Here is a 17,492-nt window from a genome sequence, read left to right on the forward strand (position 1 = left end):
ATTAATATGCAAGGCCCTAATGCCAGACTCAAGCAATGGTTCATCCACACTGAATATTACAGCTAACACACACTGGAAATGTACAAAGAGAGGGCCTACTTCTTCATTGACTTGAGGATGTAGTTGTAGTTGTTGAGGAGGAAGATGGCCCCGAGAGCGTGGTCCTCGTACACCTTGGCCTTACTCTGTAGGTTGTACTGGAGATGCTCCAGCACTTTACCTGGAAAAGGGAAATCATGAACATCATGTAAAACCACATAGCCACCACATGGTGGCAGTCAAGGCTCCTCATGTAAAACCACATAGCCACCACATGGGGGCAGTCAAGGCTCCTCATGTAAAACCACATAGCCACCACATGGGGGCAGTCAAGGCACTTGAACTAAACACCACCTGTAGCTGATTCTGACTCATAATCAGGGGTGGAAGTAGATTATGGGACCTCCAGTATCGAATTTACTTTCTTTGGAGCCAAAAGCCAGAAGCCAGCATATTGCCTTAGCTTAATGGCGTCCGCATGCTTCCCAGCCAAAACAGTTCGGAAGAGTTTGTGCATATATTATGACAACATTTTGTGACGTTTTTCTTCGTTTTGTACTTCGGTAAGGGTTTTTTCAGTTGTTCGGGCACACACATTTTTTTCTTGAGGCAGGCTGGAGTCGGTAGCTGAAGTCTACCCCCCTTCGTCTGTGATTGGTCAACAGTAGGGATTCTTCAGTAAAGTCTTTGTTGTCATACAATGAGAGACGACTCGTTTTATGCATATTTTTTCATTGAGAAACACTGCACCAAACATCTTAGAAGATGTAAAGCTGCGCAACTAAGATCTCTGCAGAAACGTGCAAATTAATGACATAATTCTTGAGCTATCTTAGATCAATTCTGAATAGAAATTTGGCTTGTCACCTAAAACACTCACAAACACAATCAAGAGCATCCTGTCGGGTTGTATCACCGCATAGTACGGAAACTGCTCCCCCCACAACCGTAAGGCTCTCCAGAGGGTGGTGCGGTCTGCACAACGCATCACCGGGGGCAAACTACCTGCCCTCCAGGACACCTACACCACCCGATGTCACAGAAAGGCCAAAAAGATCATCAAGGACAACAACCACCCGAGCCACTGCCTATTCACCCCGCTATCATCCAGAAGGCGAGGTCAGTACAGGTGCATCAAAGCTGGGACCGAGAGACTGAAAAACAGCTTCTATCTCAAGGCTATCAGACTGTTAAACAGCCATCACTAACATGAAGAGGCTGCTGCCAACATACAGACTCAAATCTCTGGCCAATAAATGTAATAAATGGATTTAATAAAGGTATCACTAGTCACTTTAAATAACGGCACTTTAATAATGTCTACATGTCCTACATTACTCATCTCATATGTATATGCTGTACTCTATACCATCTACTGCATCTTGCCTATGCCGCACAGCCATCGCTCATCCATATATTTATATGTACATATTCTTATTCATCCCTTTACATTTGTGTGTATAGGTAGTTGTTGTGAATTTGTTAGATATTACTGCTCTGTTGGACCTAGCACAAGCATTTCGCTACACTCGCATTAACATCTGCTAACCATGTGTATATGACCAATAAAATTTGATTTGATTATTTTGAGGAAGTGTAAACTGTCTACGGTGTCTCAAAATGGACAAACCGTACTATTGCCACTTTTTAAAATAATTTTTAAGCGAAGGTATGCGAGCCCACTCGACTTCGGCTAGCCGCCAGCTGAACTGAAGCATGCGGACGCCTTAAGACCCAACGGTTCAGCGTCTTGCCCTTGTCAAAGGTCATTCTGGATATTAGACACAGCCATGTTGAACACTCACAGACATAAGGACTCAGTGCTCTCTGATTGTCATTCCCCTTGGACTCCTGACTGTCTGATGGCTGTTCTTCTGATTCATCTGCATCTGGTGAACAAAACAATTCTATATCTACACATCTTATCTCAATGAGGAAAAACCAACCATCTAATAACCATCTAGTTTTGTAACCGAAAACTCAATCTAATAAACAAAGAGAAACACTCCGTACCAGTGTCATGTTGAACGTCCACCTGAACACTACTGGACACCTCCATAGTTACTGTGTCACTGTCTACATCATGAGGATAAAGGATGGACCGAACAGCATCTGCAAAGGACAGCAACTGCTGCAGGAATAGAATTGTCTGGTGACAGTAAGAGAACAATTAACATATTAGACATCTTTAGTTAGGTCAGTTCAAATGGGATAAAAAATAAAAGATACTTTATTCTACATTTAGTGAGAAACTGACATGTGTCTTCTGTCTGCATCCCATGATGCAAAATATAAGGAAACAAACCCCCTCTGGAACAAAACACCCTTGTCCTTACACAAATCTAGATAAGCACATCGGCATTACTGATTCACTTAATTGAATGGAAACTGATGGAGAGGAAACATCAGAAAAGAGAGCTGTTACATTGCTGTTGAATTCATGCACCGTTCCATCCTTGGACATACTCTCCCTATCAGGGTTGTTCTGTGAGAGAAAGGGGAAAATTACAATTTGGAGTTGAGTTTCTCAAAGCTTCCAGATCGTTTTAGTCATTGGAATGTACGCAATCACGGCCCAAATAAATGATCTCAGTGCTATGAAGCTTTTGGGAAACTCACCCGCTTGTCTGTCTGATTAAATCATATCATTACAATGATCCAGTCAGAGGTTCCCTTGCTGGATGATGAAATGTTCTATATTTCAAAGTCCTTCCAACTAAAACAATCTTTGAATGGTTAGAATGTCGTACCTTGACGTGAGCAGAAAAGTCCGTCAGTGCTCTGGCTGCCAGGGTCTTCATAGATGTAACGAGTTTGGAAAACTTGGCCAAGGTGCCGCTTGTTGTGCACTGACAGGCAATATGAAACATGACATCACACAGTCAGCCATAATAATACAGTGGTGGACTAAAGTTTTCAGAATGACACAAATATTAATTTTCATAAAGTCTGCTGTCTCATTGTCTTTAGATTTTTTTGTCAGATGTTACTATGGAATACTGAAGTATAATTACAAGCATTTCACAAGTGTCAAAGCTTTTATTGACAATTACATGAAGTTGATGCAAAGAGTCAATATTTGCAGTGTTGACCCTTCGTTTTCAAGACCTCTGCAATCCGCCCTGGCATGCTGTCAATTAACTTCTGGGCCACATCCTGACTGATGGCAGCCCATTCTTGCATAATCAATGCTTGGAGTTTGTCAGAATTTGTGGGGTTTTGTTTGTCCACCCGCCTCTTGTGGATTGATCACAAGTTCTCAATGGGATTAAGGTCTGGGAGTTTCCTGGCCATGGACCCAAAATATCAATGTTTTGTTCCCGAGCCACTTAGTTATCACTTTTGCATTATGGCAAGGTGCTCCATCATGATGGAAAAGGCATTGTTCGTCACCAAACTGTTCCTGGATGGTTGGGAGAAGTTGCTCTCGGAGGATGTGTTGGTACCTTTCTTTATTCATGGCTGTGTTCTTAGGCAAAATTGTGAGTGAGTCCACTCCCTTGGCTGTGAAGCAACCCCACACATGAATGGTCTCAGGATGCTTTAATGTTGGCATGACACAGGACTGATGGTAGCGCTCACCTTGTCTTCTCCGGACAAGCTTTTTTCTGGATGCCCCAAACAATCGGAAAGGGGATTCATCAGAGAAAATGACTTTGCCCCAGTCCTCAGCAGTCCAATCCCTGTACCTTTTGCAGAATATCAGTCTGTCCCTGATCTTTTTCCTGGAGAGAAGTGGCTTCTTTGCTGCCCTTCTTGACACCAGGCCATCCTCCAAAAGTCTTCGCCTCACTGTGCGTGCAGATGCACTCACACCTGCCTGCTGCCATTCCTGAGCAAGTTCTGTACTGGTGGTGCCCCGATCCCGCAGCTGAATCAACTTTAGGAGACGGTCCTGGCGCTTGCTGGACTTTCTTGGGTGCTCTGAAGCCTTCTTAACAACAATTGAACCGCTCCCCTTGAAGTTCTTGATGATCCGATAAATGGTTGATTTAGGTGCAATCTTACTGGCAGCAATATCCTTGCCCGTGAAGCCCTTTTTGTGCAAAGCAATGATGACGGAACGTGTTTCCTTGCATGTAACCATGGTAGACAGAGGAAGAACAATGATTCCAAGCACCACCCTCCTTTTGAAGCTTCCAGTCTGTTATTCGAACTCAGTAAACATGACAGAGTGATCTCCAGCCTTGTCCTGGTCAACACTCACACCTGTGTTAACGAGAGAATCACTGACATGATGTCAGCTGGTCCTTTTGTGGCAGGGCTGAAATGCAGTGGGAATTTTTGGGGGGGATTCAGTTCATTTGCATGGCAAAGAGGGACTTTGCAATTAATTGCAATTCATCTGATCACTCTTCATAACATTCTGGAGTATATACAAATTGCCATCATACAAACTGAGGCAGCAGACTTCGTGAAAATTAATATTTGTGTCATTCTCAAAACTTTTGGCCACGACTGTACATTTCCCTCAGTATACTGACCCCAATTCCAGACAATTCAGGAACACTGAAATTCCAATTCTCTTCAATGCTTTTCAAGGAGGAAAGTCTGGAATTGGAATTTGGTTAAGTTTGTGAATTGACTGGAATTGAAATATAATTTACCCCAACCCTGACCCCCTGACCCTGACCATGGCACCCCTGACCCCACCCCTAAGCATGACCCCAACCATGATCACCCCTGACCCCAAAACCACTGACCATGACACCTCCTGTCCCCAACCAAGACCCCGACCCTGACCCACCTGAGCACACAACAATAGAGAGAAAGCTCAATTTTACACTGTCCTCTCAGGATTATATGGCACCTTTAGTAACGTGTTAAACTCTTTGTCCTCCTCCAGGAGACGGCCCAGGACAGGTAACATGGCGACAAGGGCTGTGTAGTCGTGACGTGAACAGGCTCGTCTGACAGAGGACACGATGTTCTCCCCATTCTGGATCAGAGCCACCTGAAGGAAATAAGATTACAATTACAAATTAGAACAACTTTATTGTCCACACAATGTGGACATTTGTCTTCGGCTTCACCACATAAAAACAGACATTAAACACCCTCATGAGCACATCCTTCTCAAGACCATTAAATAAACTCATAATCAAAGTACAAAAGTGCTGCAGTGCAAGATTATGTACATAACACCATGTACATAACACGCACATAACAGCATGTACATAACACGTACATAACATGTACATAACACGTACATAACAGCATGTACATAACAGCATGTACATAACAACATGTACATAACAGCATGTACATAACACGTACATAACACGTACATAACAGCATGTACATAACAGCACGCACATAACAGCATGTACATAACAGCATGTACATAACAGCATGTACATAACAGCATGTACATAACATGTACATAACAGCATGTACATAACAGCACGTACATAACAGCATGTACATAACATGTACATAACACCATGTACATAACACGTACATAACATGTACATAATGACATCATTGGTCTAAAACTAGAATCATCAAGATACCCGACAGCCAGGGAGTCCAAATAAATCCACATCACCCCGGTAGTGTAAGATGTAGAACCATGTGTATATATAACCATGATGGTTATACACCTGTAATGAGCTCCATTATGAAGAGCTCCCCATATGAAATGTTTGTTTGTTTTGTGAATCATCTGGCCACTGTGAAGCCTTATAATAGCCAAAAGCAAACATTCACAGTTGTGCAGACATTGACAATAAAGTTGTAATATTTTATTCATCACATTTTAATATCCTTCACTTCTGACCTGGATGAGAGTTTCAAAGGTATTGGAGCAGTTCAGAGGGAAGACTTTGGACACCATGGTGTATTCACTCTTGGCCAGGGACAAGAAGGCTGTGATGCAGGCCATGTAGGTCTCAATCTCAATGTGTAATATGCTGTCCCGCCCTAGTGACACAAGACAGGAGTGAAAGGGTGAGTGCCATGGAAATATCATTAACATTACATATCATCTATCTATAGTTTAATGAAAACTGTATTTAACCAGGGAGTACCTTGATATAAGGAATCCTTTATTCTACCAGGAAGTTTGATGTAGAGTCCTATATATAACCAGGAAGTACTTTGATATAAGAAATAAAGGGTAATTATTTTAGGGAAACCTGGATCCATGGTATGCTTAGTAATATGTTCACAAAGGAATGTGCAAATAGAAAAGCATCCCCTGTAACTGTGTCTACAGTGGCTTGTGAAAGTATTCACCCCTTGGCATTTCTCCTACTTTGTTGCCTTACAACCTGGAATTAAAATAGATGTTTTGGGGAGTTTGTATAATTTGATTTATACAACATGCCTACCACTTTGAAGATGCTAAATATTTTTTCTTGTGACACAAACAAGAAAGAAGACAAAACAAACAATACTTCGTAGAGACACCTTTTGAAGCAATTACAGCTGCAAGTCTCTTGGGGTATGTCTCTATAAGCTTGGCACATCTAGCCACTGGGATTTTTGCCCATACTTCAAGGCAAAACTGACTAGCTATCTTTAAGTCACACCACAGATTCTCAATTGGATTGAGGTCTGGGCTTTGAGGTCTAGGCCATTCCAAAACATTTAAATGTTTCCCCTTAAATCAATTGAGTGTTGCTTTAGCAGTATGCTTAGTGTCATTGTCCTGCTGGAAGGTGAACCTCCATTCAATTCTGACCAGTTTCCCAGTCCCTGCCGATGAAAAACAGTGGTGTTCTTGAGGTGTTGGGTTTGTGCCAGACATAGCATTGTCCTTGATGGCCAAAAAGCAAAATTCTAGTCTCATCTGACCAGAGTACCTTCTTCCATATGTTTGGGGAACCTCCCACATGCCTTTTGGCGAACACCAAACGTTTGCTTATTTTTTTCTTTAAGCAATGGCTTTTTCTGACCCCTCTTCCGTAAAGCCCAGCTCTGTGGAGTGTATGGACAGATACTCCAATCTCCACTGTGGAGCTTTGCAGCTCCTTCAGGGTTATCTTTGGTCTCTTTGTGGCCTCTCTGATTAATGCCCTCCTTGCCTGGTCCTTGAGTCTCTTGGCAGGTTTGTTGTGGTGCCATATTCTTTACATTGTTTAATAATGGATTTAATGGTGCTCCGTGGGATGTTCAAAGTTTCAGATATTTTTTTATAACTCAACCCTGATCTGTACTTCTCCACAACTTTGTCCCTGACCTGTTTGGAGAGCTCCTTGGTCTTCATGGTGCAGCTTGCTTGGTGGTGCCCCTTGCTTAGTGGTGTTGCAGACTCTGGGGTCTTTCAGAACCGGTGTATATATACACTGAGATCATGTGACACCTAGATTGCACACAGGTGGACTTTACTTAACTAATTATGTGACTTCTGAAGGTAATTGGTTCCACCAGATCTTATTTAGGGGCTTTATAGCAAAGGGGTGAATACATATGCACGCACCACTTTTCAGTTTTTTCTTTTTTGAAACAATAAAAAAAAAAAAAATCACCAATTTGGAATATTTTGTGTATGTCCACTACATTAAATCGAAATCAAAATCCATTTCAATTACAGGTTGTAATGCAAAAAAAATTGAAAAACACCAAGGGGGATAAATACTTTTGCAAGGCACTGTATAACCATCATGAAGGTGGTGTGCAAGGTGGACTTTCATGACCTGTTTTTTTGTTCTTCTTGACGGCAGAATCCACACGCCTGCTCTGCAACACCGGGTAGAGGAGGTTCCTACTCTTGTGGTCCTTCAAACCCTTCATGGAGCAGTCCAACTGATTGGAGCGCACCATGGCATAGTGGGCCTTGAGGTCTGTGGAACAATAACAGCACGACTGATTACCATGACCACTGATCAATGGAGCAACGGGTGTTTATGTTGTGCTGTTGGGATGCAGGTTCGAATCCTAGGTCCGCTGTGGCAGAGATAAACCGTGTTACAGATACACGAGCCCTAGAACATAAAGAAACAGAGACAACAAACATATAATACAATGAAGTGAAGGATAATTGTGCAGGGAGAGGTCAGGGAAACCCCCCCAGAGGTGACATGTGGGAGGGTCTTGGCCCTCACCAAAACGTCAGTTCAGTTACGTATATTTAAGAAAGCTAATTGATACAGATACGCCTCCACCGTCTCAATAGAAGAGATGCCACCAAGGCTGCGTTTAACTTACCAAAGGCTGAGCTGGGCTTGGGTCTGAAGTATGGCAGGATGTAGGAGGTGGAAGCTGGGGGCTTGGGTTTGCAAGATGGGAAGGTATGGGAGGTGGAGTCTCTAGGCAGAAATGGGATGGACTCCAAAGATGGTTGTCTAATATCGGGAATATTCAGTCTGCTGCACGGCTTTGAGGTGGATACCTTGGTGAAAGAGCTACTGGATTCCAGTTTTCCAAGGGAGTCTAGTGATGGATTCTTGTCTAGTGATGGCTTTCTGTCCAGGGACAGCGTTTTGAATTTACCAAATGACTTCAGGCCGATCATCTTGGTGAACAGGCTGTTTGCTTTCAGTTTTCCAAGAGAGTCCATTGATGGCTTGTTTTCTATTGATGGCTTTCTGCCTAGAGACTGTGTTTTAAGTTTGGAGCAGTAGGACTTATTGGTGAAAAAGCTGCTGGGCTCCAGTTTTCCCAGAGAGTGGTGGGATGGGTTTCTTTCCAGTGACCGTGTTTTGAATTTGCTGGCAGAGACTCTCCTCTTAGCTGTCAGAGCTGCATCCTCACCTGGATTAACACTGACATCATTAGCATCCTCACCTGGATTAATACTGACATCATTAGCATCCTCATCTGGATTAACACTGACATCATTAGCATCCTCATCTGGATTAACACTGACATCATTAACATTTGCTGCACTCTGCCTTTAACATCAGGGTTTGGTTCAGAGGGACAAGCAAATAGTTATTTTTTCCTAAAGAACACGACCCAAGAATCCACTGAATTATGTGGTTAAACTTTACACCAGGGTTGGGATCAATTTCATTTAGAAAGTTTTAAAAAACAAATTCCAATTGCAAATTTTCCTCACTGAAAAGCATTGAAGTGAATTGGAATTTCAGTGTACTTCTGGAATTTACTGGAATTGACCCCAACCCTGGTTTACAACATGGACAAGAATGCTGAGAGTAGGGACCTCCTCCTGTTCGTGACAGACATACTACAGGTGAACAGGCAGTACCACTACCTTACCTACAGTATCAGCCAGGTGGAGATGGGCAGCACCACTACCTTACCTATCAGCCAGGTGGAGATGGAGATGATGTCCTGAAGCCTAGTTTGGGGTATGAGTTGTACCTCCTCCACTCCGCCTGCAGACCCATTCAGTGACTTTTTGTCCAGGACATCCAGGATTCTGACTGTCTGCACTGGCTTGCTGTAGCGCCCCAACAGGACTTGGAACTCGGACTCCAGCTGTGACTTGGCACTCTCTAAACGACCTCTCTGCAAAAACAGATAGAGTAGTATTGGGGTCAATTCCATTTTAAACCCAGTCAATTTAGAAAGTAAACCAAATGTCAGTTCCTATTCCAAATGTTCCTCATTGAAAAGCATCGAAGAGAATTGAAATGAGAATTTTAGGGGACTTCCTGAAATGACTGGAATTGAACCCAACTGTGGTTTAGAGATCTTAGTTTACTACCACACCCCGTTCAAAGGCACTTAAATATTGTTTCTTGCCTTTTACCCTCTGAATGGCACACATACACAATCCATGTCTAGCTTGTCTCAAGGCTTAAAAATCCTTCTTTAACCTGTCACCCCCCCTTCATCTACACTGATTGAAGTGGATTTAACAAGTGACATCAATAAAGGATCGTAGCTTTCACCTGGTCAGTCTATGGCAAGGACAGAGCAGGGGTTCATGTTTTGTACACTCAGTGTGTGCTGTACGTTCAAATCGGAGGAACTAACAGTTATTGGATATAGTGATTTAAATCTAACAGTTGGATAGTGACTGTAGTGATTTAAATCTAACAGTTATTGGATAGTGTCTATATAGTGATTTAAATCTAACAGTTATTGGATAGTGTCTGTAGTGATTTAAATCTAACAGTTATTGGATAGTGTCTATATAGTGATTTAAATCTAACAGTTATTGGATAGTGACTGTAGTGATTTAAATCTAACAGTTATTGGATAGTGTCTATATAGTGATTTAAATCTAACAGTTATTGGATAGTGTCTATATAGTGATTTAAATCTAACAGTTATTGGATAGTGTCTATATAGTGATTTAAATCTAACAGTTATTGGATAGTGACTGTAGTGATTTAAATCTAACAGTTATTGGATAGTGTCTATATAGTGATTTAAATCTAACAGCTGGATAGTGACTGTAGTGATTTAAGATTTAATAGCGACCATATCTTCTAGTAAAATAAGGCATCTTGTGATTAATGAGCACCCTTTCACTGAAGCGAAGCATACTCTATTCTCTTGTCCAACTGTTTGATAGTATTCATACTTCTACAAAGAGAACCTGGCTTGATTGAATTAGAGATGGCAACAGAAATACATGAAGACAGTGTTACCAGCATATTCAGTTCAGGCCCGTCCGGGTCTTCCTGTTGAAAGTACTCCTCTGCTTTCTTGAGTCGGTGAACACAGGCTAGATAGTCAGAAAGTCTTCCTGTAGGCCTTTGCAAAGAAACACATGTACATACAGAAATTATCAGTTGATCAGTCATGTATTTGACACACATAGTTGACACAAATATGACTATTCTCCCTCTCCTTCTCCCTTGACCCATACTGAACGTCTATTAACAGAACATCATACTGAACCTCTATTAACAGAACATCATACTGAACCTCTATTAACAGATCATACTGAACGTCTATTAACAGAACATCATACTGAACGTCTATTAACAGAACATCATACTGAACCTCTATTAACAGAACATCATACTGAACGTCTATTAACAGAACATACTGAACCTCTATTAACAGAACATCATACTGAACCTCTATTAACAGATCATACTGAACCTCTATTAACAGAACATCATACTGAACGTCTATTAACAGAACATCACACCGCACCTCTATTAACAGAACATCATACTGAACGTCTATTAACAGAACATCACACCGCACCTCTATTAACAGAACATCATACTGAACGTCTATTAACAGAACATCATACTGAACCTCAATTAACAGAACATCAGTAGTACTCTTTTCACTCTCTCGTGGTTTCTCAATACGAACTGTGCTGGCTTGGATCATTGTCCTTTTCCAGTATAATTCCAGCAACTAAATGTAATCTAACCAGGCCAGTGCAGGCCAACTCCACACAGTATTGTGAATAGGGTATACGAGGTCAAATATGGGGCTTGTGTGAGTGTGTGTGTTACATCGTTCTCCCTACTCCCCTACTCTCACCCCTGTATGATGACCTTGTCTGTGTCTCGGACGGCTTGGTAATGGCTGATGGCATCGTCCAGGTAGAATAATGTCTTCTGCGTTGTCCCCTTCAGCTGCAGTAGGTTCTGTGTGCTGTCGTGCATGGGAATGACCGAGTTCTCCAGGTGCTCCAAACGGCCCTCCAACGACGAGAGAATGGACACCTAGGACACCACACCTTGAGCTACACTGTCTCACGTTAAAGCTTGCATAGAACTGAAGCTATCTTAAGACATGGCATTTGAACTCTACTTCATTTGCAATTCAAAACATTAACTCACCAATACGTTTTAGCTAATAATATTCTGTAAGAACTCAAGTAGTAGCACATTTGAGGTGTGGTACTCAGTTCCAGTGAGCTCTGGCCCATTTCAAGCACTGATTTAATTCATATCTGTGACACAGTAACTTTAGTTGAACACAAGTCAGGTAGCTAACAGTTAGCTAGCTTAGGTAAGAGGATTCAAGTTCTTTGATTTCAGATTAATCTTACCATGCCTTTAGTCAGCTGATCACTTCTTTTGAGGCTGTCGCTAACGAATGTCAGCAGATCTTGATCCTTGAGAAGAAAACGGATTGGTAGCTAGCTAGTTTCATCTAATTTGGCTAACGTTAGCTCTCCTTACATATTATTGTCGCATTTAATGAGGCTACAGTGAGTTCTCATACAAATAGTCAAAACGTTAGTAAGTCTACTACTCTAGCAAGCAATGTCATATAATATTTGGACAGACATGTGAAGTGTTCACTAGCCATTGTGTGGTCTGAATGACACCCTAACCCAGGCATGTTACTAGATACAAGCTACAGCTGCTAACGTTAGTCCTAGTTCATGGATGATAACTTGATTTGCTAACGCTAGCTACTGTAACTAGCCAGCGAGCCTAACGTTACCCGTTTGAGCTTCTCCTCAATCTTCTCTCTCCACAAATATGTTTCATCTGTCGCAGTCATTCTGTTAACAATTCTCTTTTTAGGTATAACTTTACTATTTTATTGTCAAGCATTTGTAAAACAGTTCACCCCCTGCCAGGTAAATGAGTTAGCCAACTGAACCACAGGTTAATTAAAAGGGTTGTTGATGGTTAGTCAAGTGGCTTCTGCTTCTTTGCGCCAAACTTCCAAGGACAAATTCCATTGGCTGCATTTAGTGTGGACATTGCATGATATTATTACAACTCACTTGACTCACACACTTTTGTTTTTATTCATTCACCCAGACATTTTATGTAAATATAATATTTACAAATGTCTTATATTACAATCAGCAGTTATCAATCATTAACAAGGTTGTATTTTGAATAGTTAGCAGGAAAACAAATGAAACAAACATACAAAGAAAACTAGTAGTCTCTTAGTTTTATACTACATCGTTTGTAGGACTCGGTGGGAAACAACCCCGTGCCCTCAGAATAGAGAGATGCCTTCCACCTGTTCAACAGGAATTAAGAAAAATAACAGTAGCCTATGCCTCAGTTAAAGCAAGGCAAGATCCTCTTGATAACATAAAATATTACATTAGCAGAAATGCTAATGTTTCTTCTCTCTGCACATCCACCTCTAGGGTCCCTGTTTGGCCATTGCCTATATAAAGAAAACAAACATGAATGTTTAGATGGCAGAAATATCATATATTATCACAGACAAAAGTAGTCCATGTTGCAACTGAACCCGATCTCAAATGGGAAATATAATTGTAGTCGAAATTAAAAATGAGTTGGTGTTTATTATCCTCCAAATTGCTACCTATGAGCTGAAATGTCTAATATGGTCTGTTTTTAAATAAGAACTATATACCTGTTTGAAGAACTGGCTGCCAAGGTAGTTGGTTGCCATGCTCCTCAAGTTGGTCTTCCCGCCTACTTTGCATCGCACATATCCATACAGGTTGGCCCACTGCAATGCCACACCCATGATCACCACTGCCTGCAAGGGGACATGACATAAAAATGCAATGCGTTGTGATTATTTATGTTTCTTTGAGAACCCAAAACAATGCATGTATCTGTTTATGTTAAATCATATAGCTAGCTTCATACTAGGTTTGACATATTAATTATCGGGTGGGAAATTAGAGATGTCTAAATTCAAATGGAGAAAGGAAAGGTACTGAACCCACCAGCCACTTAAACTTGAAGGAGAAGAGAGTACTGAACACAAAGATGACCCAGAGGACTGGACACACAACCAGACCCAGCCAGAAGATCTGTGATTCAGAGTTGGTTGGAACTTTTCTACTGGTTGCCTACAGAGAGAGTTGGGAAAATTAAGCACGTGTCTACAGAAGTCTTAGTTGTTGCAATTCTTTCAGTCGTAGACTCTGTGCTTTGTTTAATTGATTGAACAGTCTGATTTTCTATATACTGTTTTTTTTGTGGGGGGTGCAATTTTCATATAAGCCCTCTTGGATTTCCAAACGCACCTGGTTGTTTATCGGCACTGTTTGTCTTTCACTTGTATTTTGTGGGTGCGAATAAATAAATGAAAACTAAACTAATAGACAGGCACAACTACAACTCCACTCAGCCTGTTACCAACCCTTAGTAACCTTCTTGACCAGATACAATGCTATTTTACAGTAAACAAATTGTCTGAGAGAAATTGATAAAAATATTGTGGGGGCTGTTTTGTTAGACTTCAGTGCGGCTTTTGACATTATTGATCATAGTCGGCTGCTGGAAAAACATATGTGTTATGGCTTTACACCCCCTGCTACATTGTGGATAAAGAGTTACTTGTCTAACAGAACACAGAGGGTGTTCTTTAATGGAAGCCTCTCCAACATAATCCAAGTAGAATCAGGAATTCCCCAGGGCAGCTGTTTAGGCCCCTTACTTTTTTCAATCTTTACTAATGACATGCCGCTGTCTTTGAGTAAAGCCAGTGTGTCTATGTATGAGGATGACTCAACACGTCAGCTACTACGGCAACTGAAATGACTGCAACACATAACAAAGAGCTGCAGCTAGTTTCAGAACAGGTGGCAAGGAATAACTTAGTCCTAAATAGTTCTAAAACTAAAAGCATTGTATTTGGGACAAATCAATCCCTAAACCTCAACTAAACCTTGTAATGAATAATGTGGAAATTGAGGTGACTAAACTGCTTGCAGTAACCCTGGATTGTAAACTGTCATGGTCAAAACATAGTGATACAACAGTAGCTAAGATGGGGAGAAGTCTGTCCATAATAAAGTGCTGTTCTGACTTCTTAACACTATCAACAAGGCAGCTCATACAGGCCTTAGTTTTGTCACACCTGGACTACTGTTCAATAGTGTAGTCAGGTGCCACAACGAGGGACTTTGGAAAATTACAATTGGCTCAGATCAGGGCAACATGCCTGGCCCTTGGATGTACACGGGGAGCTAACATTAATGATATGCATGTAAATCTCTCATGGCTCAAAGTGCGTGAGAGATTGACTTCATCACTACTTGTTGTTGTAAGAAGTGTTGACAAGCTGAATGTACCGATCTTTCTGTTTAAACTACTAGCACACAGCTCAGACACCTATGGATACCCCACAAGACATGCCACCAGAGGTCTCTTCACAATCCCCAAGTCCAGAACAGAATATGGGAGGCGCACAGTACTACATAAAGCCATGACTACATGGAACTCTATTCCACATCAGGTAACTTATGCAAGCAGTAGAATCAGACTTTTTTTTTTTAAATAGATAAAAATACACCTTATGGAACTGTGAAGAGACACACAAATGTACAGACACACACATACAACTACTAGCACATACGTATATTGTAATATGGTATTATACATTTTGTATTGTAGATATGTTGTGGTTACATGATGTACTGTTTTATCTTTTGTTTTATATGTAAGTGCCTTAATGTGTTTGGACCCCAGGCAGAGTAGCAGCTGCATTGGCAGCAGCTAATGGGGAGCCGTAATAAATACAAATACAGTCATGGACTATACTGCAACCGTACTGGTCTGGACTCAAACACCCAGTGGCTCTGTCCATCCTCATCCACCTGGTTCCACCACCTGAGGCCCACCATCAACCTGCCAGACACATTCTGAGAAAGAAACACAATGGGATCACTGACCAACTGGACCTATAAAACAAAGGCAACTTTGACCCTTTTCACACTACTCTGTCAAGCTGTGCTAGCCTGGCCTGGTTGCACATCCAACAATCGCTGGAAACATGTGGGAAAGGGCATTGTGAAAATAAAATATCCAGACCAACACGATAGTGTGAAAAGGGTATGACAAAATAAAGTTGTACCGCATCAAACTGTGACAACCCACCCACCTTGACTGTCCAGAAGTCACATGAAAGGAGGAGGATGATGGTGACCATACAGACGATGAAACTACTGCTCAGGATTTCACACAGTAGGTAGACTAAGATGGCACTGGTGCGGAAGAAGAGATGGAAGAACGTGGCCAGGGGATGCCTAAAACAAGAGCAGGTTTTGATCACACACACACGCGAGAGAGAGAGAGAGGAATAGTTCACAAACAATATCTCTTATTCTGGTGATCAGAATAGCTGATCTGGGTGGAAATGAAAATATCTGTTTGTTCTGTTACTCCTCATCAATTAGTGAATCAACTTCCAAAACGCACTTGATTTCTGATTTCTTCTGTCTGGTGGCAGTGGGGGCATCATCATCATCGTCACCAAAGAGTGGAGCATCTGCCTCCTGTGAATCCTTTCAAGAAATAAATGAGCTGTCAAACAAGGCTCACTTTGAGGTGGCTAACGTTACTTAGATAGCTACTACTGTACAGCTAAATGACATGACAGTGAGTGACACACTAATTAGATGGCTCTGGGGTCATTTGTGCATTCTAGCTAAATAGTTCGGTTTAAAACATTACAAAGGTTAATCTATTCAAATAATTGCATATAAACGTAGCTAGCTAAAATAACAAGTTAAGTGAGCAAGCTAGTTAGCAGTTAGCTAGTAAGGCTCACTGAAGTAGGGCAACACAAAGTTCGCTAAGAAAAACGCCATGAGAGCAACTTGAACAGTAAAGCGTTACCAGGCATAGTGTCATCAATAGTTAAAGATATAAAACAACTTATTTGTTTGAAAATAGTAAGAGATCTCACCAGTCTCATCTTCTTTGACACTCACTTCCGGATGACGTGTAGGTAAACAATAAACATGCTTGTATGAAGGACCCCACTCATAGGTGCAGAATAAGTTGCCTGGTTGCAACTTTGTAAAGATCTGAACCAGAGATTTGAAAATCTAATGTGATGTGAAATGTGATATCACTAATTGTATGAATTAATTAATTAATTAATAAAAACATATTCATGGCGATATCTTTACCTCGAACATAACTTACTGCTTGTGATTAGACTGATCATTTTCAGGTCTTTAATTTGTAATGGTTTCATTTCATACCCACCTTGATCATCTGCAAAGCGTCTCACCCCCAAGAAAAGAATCCATCACCAATATGTATATCGCCCACACGACCCTATATCAGATGTGCGTTCAATTGTTGCAGAACGATTAGTTCTGAACAACACGTTTCTCCAAAACGTCATTGAACAGACTTTGAGGTATGTTTGCGCCAATGACTGGAAATATGAAGGTTTGCTTCCATTTGGTGGGTGTGGCTTGAAGCAATGAGTGACGTTTTTAAAGGGCAGTGGACATGCGGACAGTGTTTCCCAACACACAACCCCTCCCTGTTTTTCAACTGGCGTTCAGTACAGAAATGTTTCTGTTCAATTGAACGTTCGAGAACGTTAAAACATACTGAACGCAGCCCAGGGTTTCCCAAACTCGGTCCTGTGTGCACATTTTGGTTTTTGCCCTAGCACTACAATGCTGATTAAATTAATCAACGTTTGATGATGAGTTAGTTATTTTAAATCAGCTGTGTAGTGCTAGTGCAAAAAACAAAATGTGCACACAGGAGGGGCCCCAGGACCGAGTTTGGGAAACTCTGCCTTAAATGACTGGTCGCAATCAAGGAAGTATATGGATGGGAACAGTTTGACAAATCTTTTATTTTTATTTTTTACATAGAATGTTTAGATTTAACATTGATGAGTTCGCAATGACTTTTTTTTAA

General features: G+C 41.3%; 2 protein-coding genes across 2 annotated transcripts in view; both read right to left on the reverse strand.

Moving 5' to 3' along the window:
* Nucleotides 1-12,466, reverse strand: part of LOC121845447 (exocyst complex component 7-like) — a 19,373-nt gene extending 6,907 nt beyond the window's left edge. Inside the window, exons 1-14 of the mRNA XM_042316857.1 lie at nucleotides 12,319-12,466; nucleotides 11,918-11,983; nucleotides 11,404-11,588; nucleotides 10,548-10,653; nucleotides 9,209-9,456; nucleotides 8,191-8,876; nucleotides 7,680-7,826; nucleotides 5,819-5,961; nucleotides 4,850-4,993; nucleotides 2,790-2,888; nucleotides 2,465-2,524; nucleotides 2,053-2,188; nucleotides 1,845-1,928; nucleotides 100-220 (exon numbers count right to left, since the gene is read on the reverse strand). Coding sequence (XP_042172791.1) covers nucleotides 100-220; nucleotides 1,845-1,928; nucleotides 2,053-2,188; nucleotides 2,465-2,524; nucleotides 2,790-2,888; nucleotides 4,850-4,993; nucleotides 5,819-5,961; nucleotides 7,680-7,826; nucleotides 8,191-8,876; nucleotides 9,209-9,456; nucleotides 10,548-10,653; nucleotides 11,404-11,588; nucleotides 11,918-11,983; nucleotides 12,319-12,378 — 2,285 coding nt within the window. The 5' untranslated portion in view covers nucleotides 12,379-12,466. The remainder of the gene's footprint in view (nucleotides 1-99; nucleotides 221-1,844; nucleotides 1,929-2,052; nucleotides 2,189-2,464; nucleotides 2,525-2,789; nucleotides 2,889-4,849; nucleotides 4,994-5,818; nucleotides 5,962-7,679; nucleotides 7,827-8,190; nucleotides 8,877-9,208; nucleotides 9,457-10,547; nucleotides 10,654-11,403; nucleotides 11,589-11,917; nucleotides 11,984-12,318) is intronic.
* Nucleotides 12,467-12,607: 141 nt separating this feature from the next.
* On the reverse strand, nucleotides 12,608-17,022 carry zgc:112148 (Golgi apparatus membrane protein TVP23 homolog B). Its single transcript, XM_024408118.2, has 8 exons — nucleotides 16,818-17,022; nucleotides 16,513-16,633; nucleotides 16,023-16,108; nucleotides 15,706-15,850; nucleotides 15,377-15,466; nucleotides 13,544-13,669; nucleotides 13,222-13,350; nucleotides 12,608-13,008 (listed from the first exon to the last, which is right to left on the reverse strand). Exons 2-8 carry the CDS (start codon nucleotides 16,519-16,521, stop codon nucleotides 12,985-12,987), a joined length of 609 nt encoding a protein of 202 aa, XP_024263886.1. The 5' UTR covers nucleotides 16,522-16,633; nucleotides 16,818-17,022; the 3' UTR covers nucleotides 12,608-12,984.
* Nucleotides 17,023-17,492: the final 470 nt, after the last annotated feature.

Source organism: Oncorhynchus tshawytscha, unplaced genomic scaffold (genome assembly GCF_018296145.1).
Source record: "Oncorhynchus tshawytscha isolate Ot180627B unplaced genomic scaffold, Otsh_v2.0 Un_contig_3505_pilon_pilon, whole genome shotgun sequence".
NCBI lineage: Eukaryota > Metazoa > Chordata > Actinopteri > Salmoniformes > Salmonidae > Oncorhynchus > Oncorhynchus tshawytscha.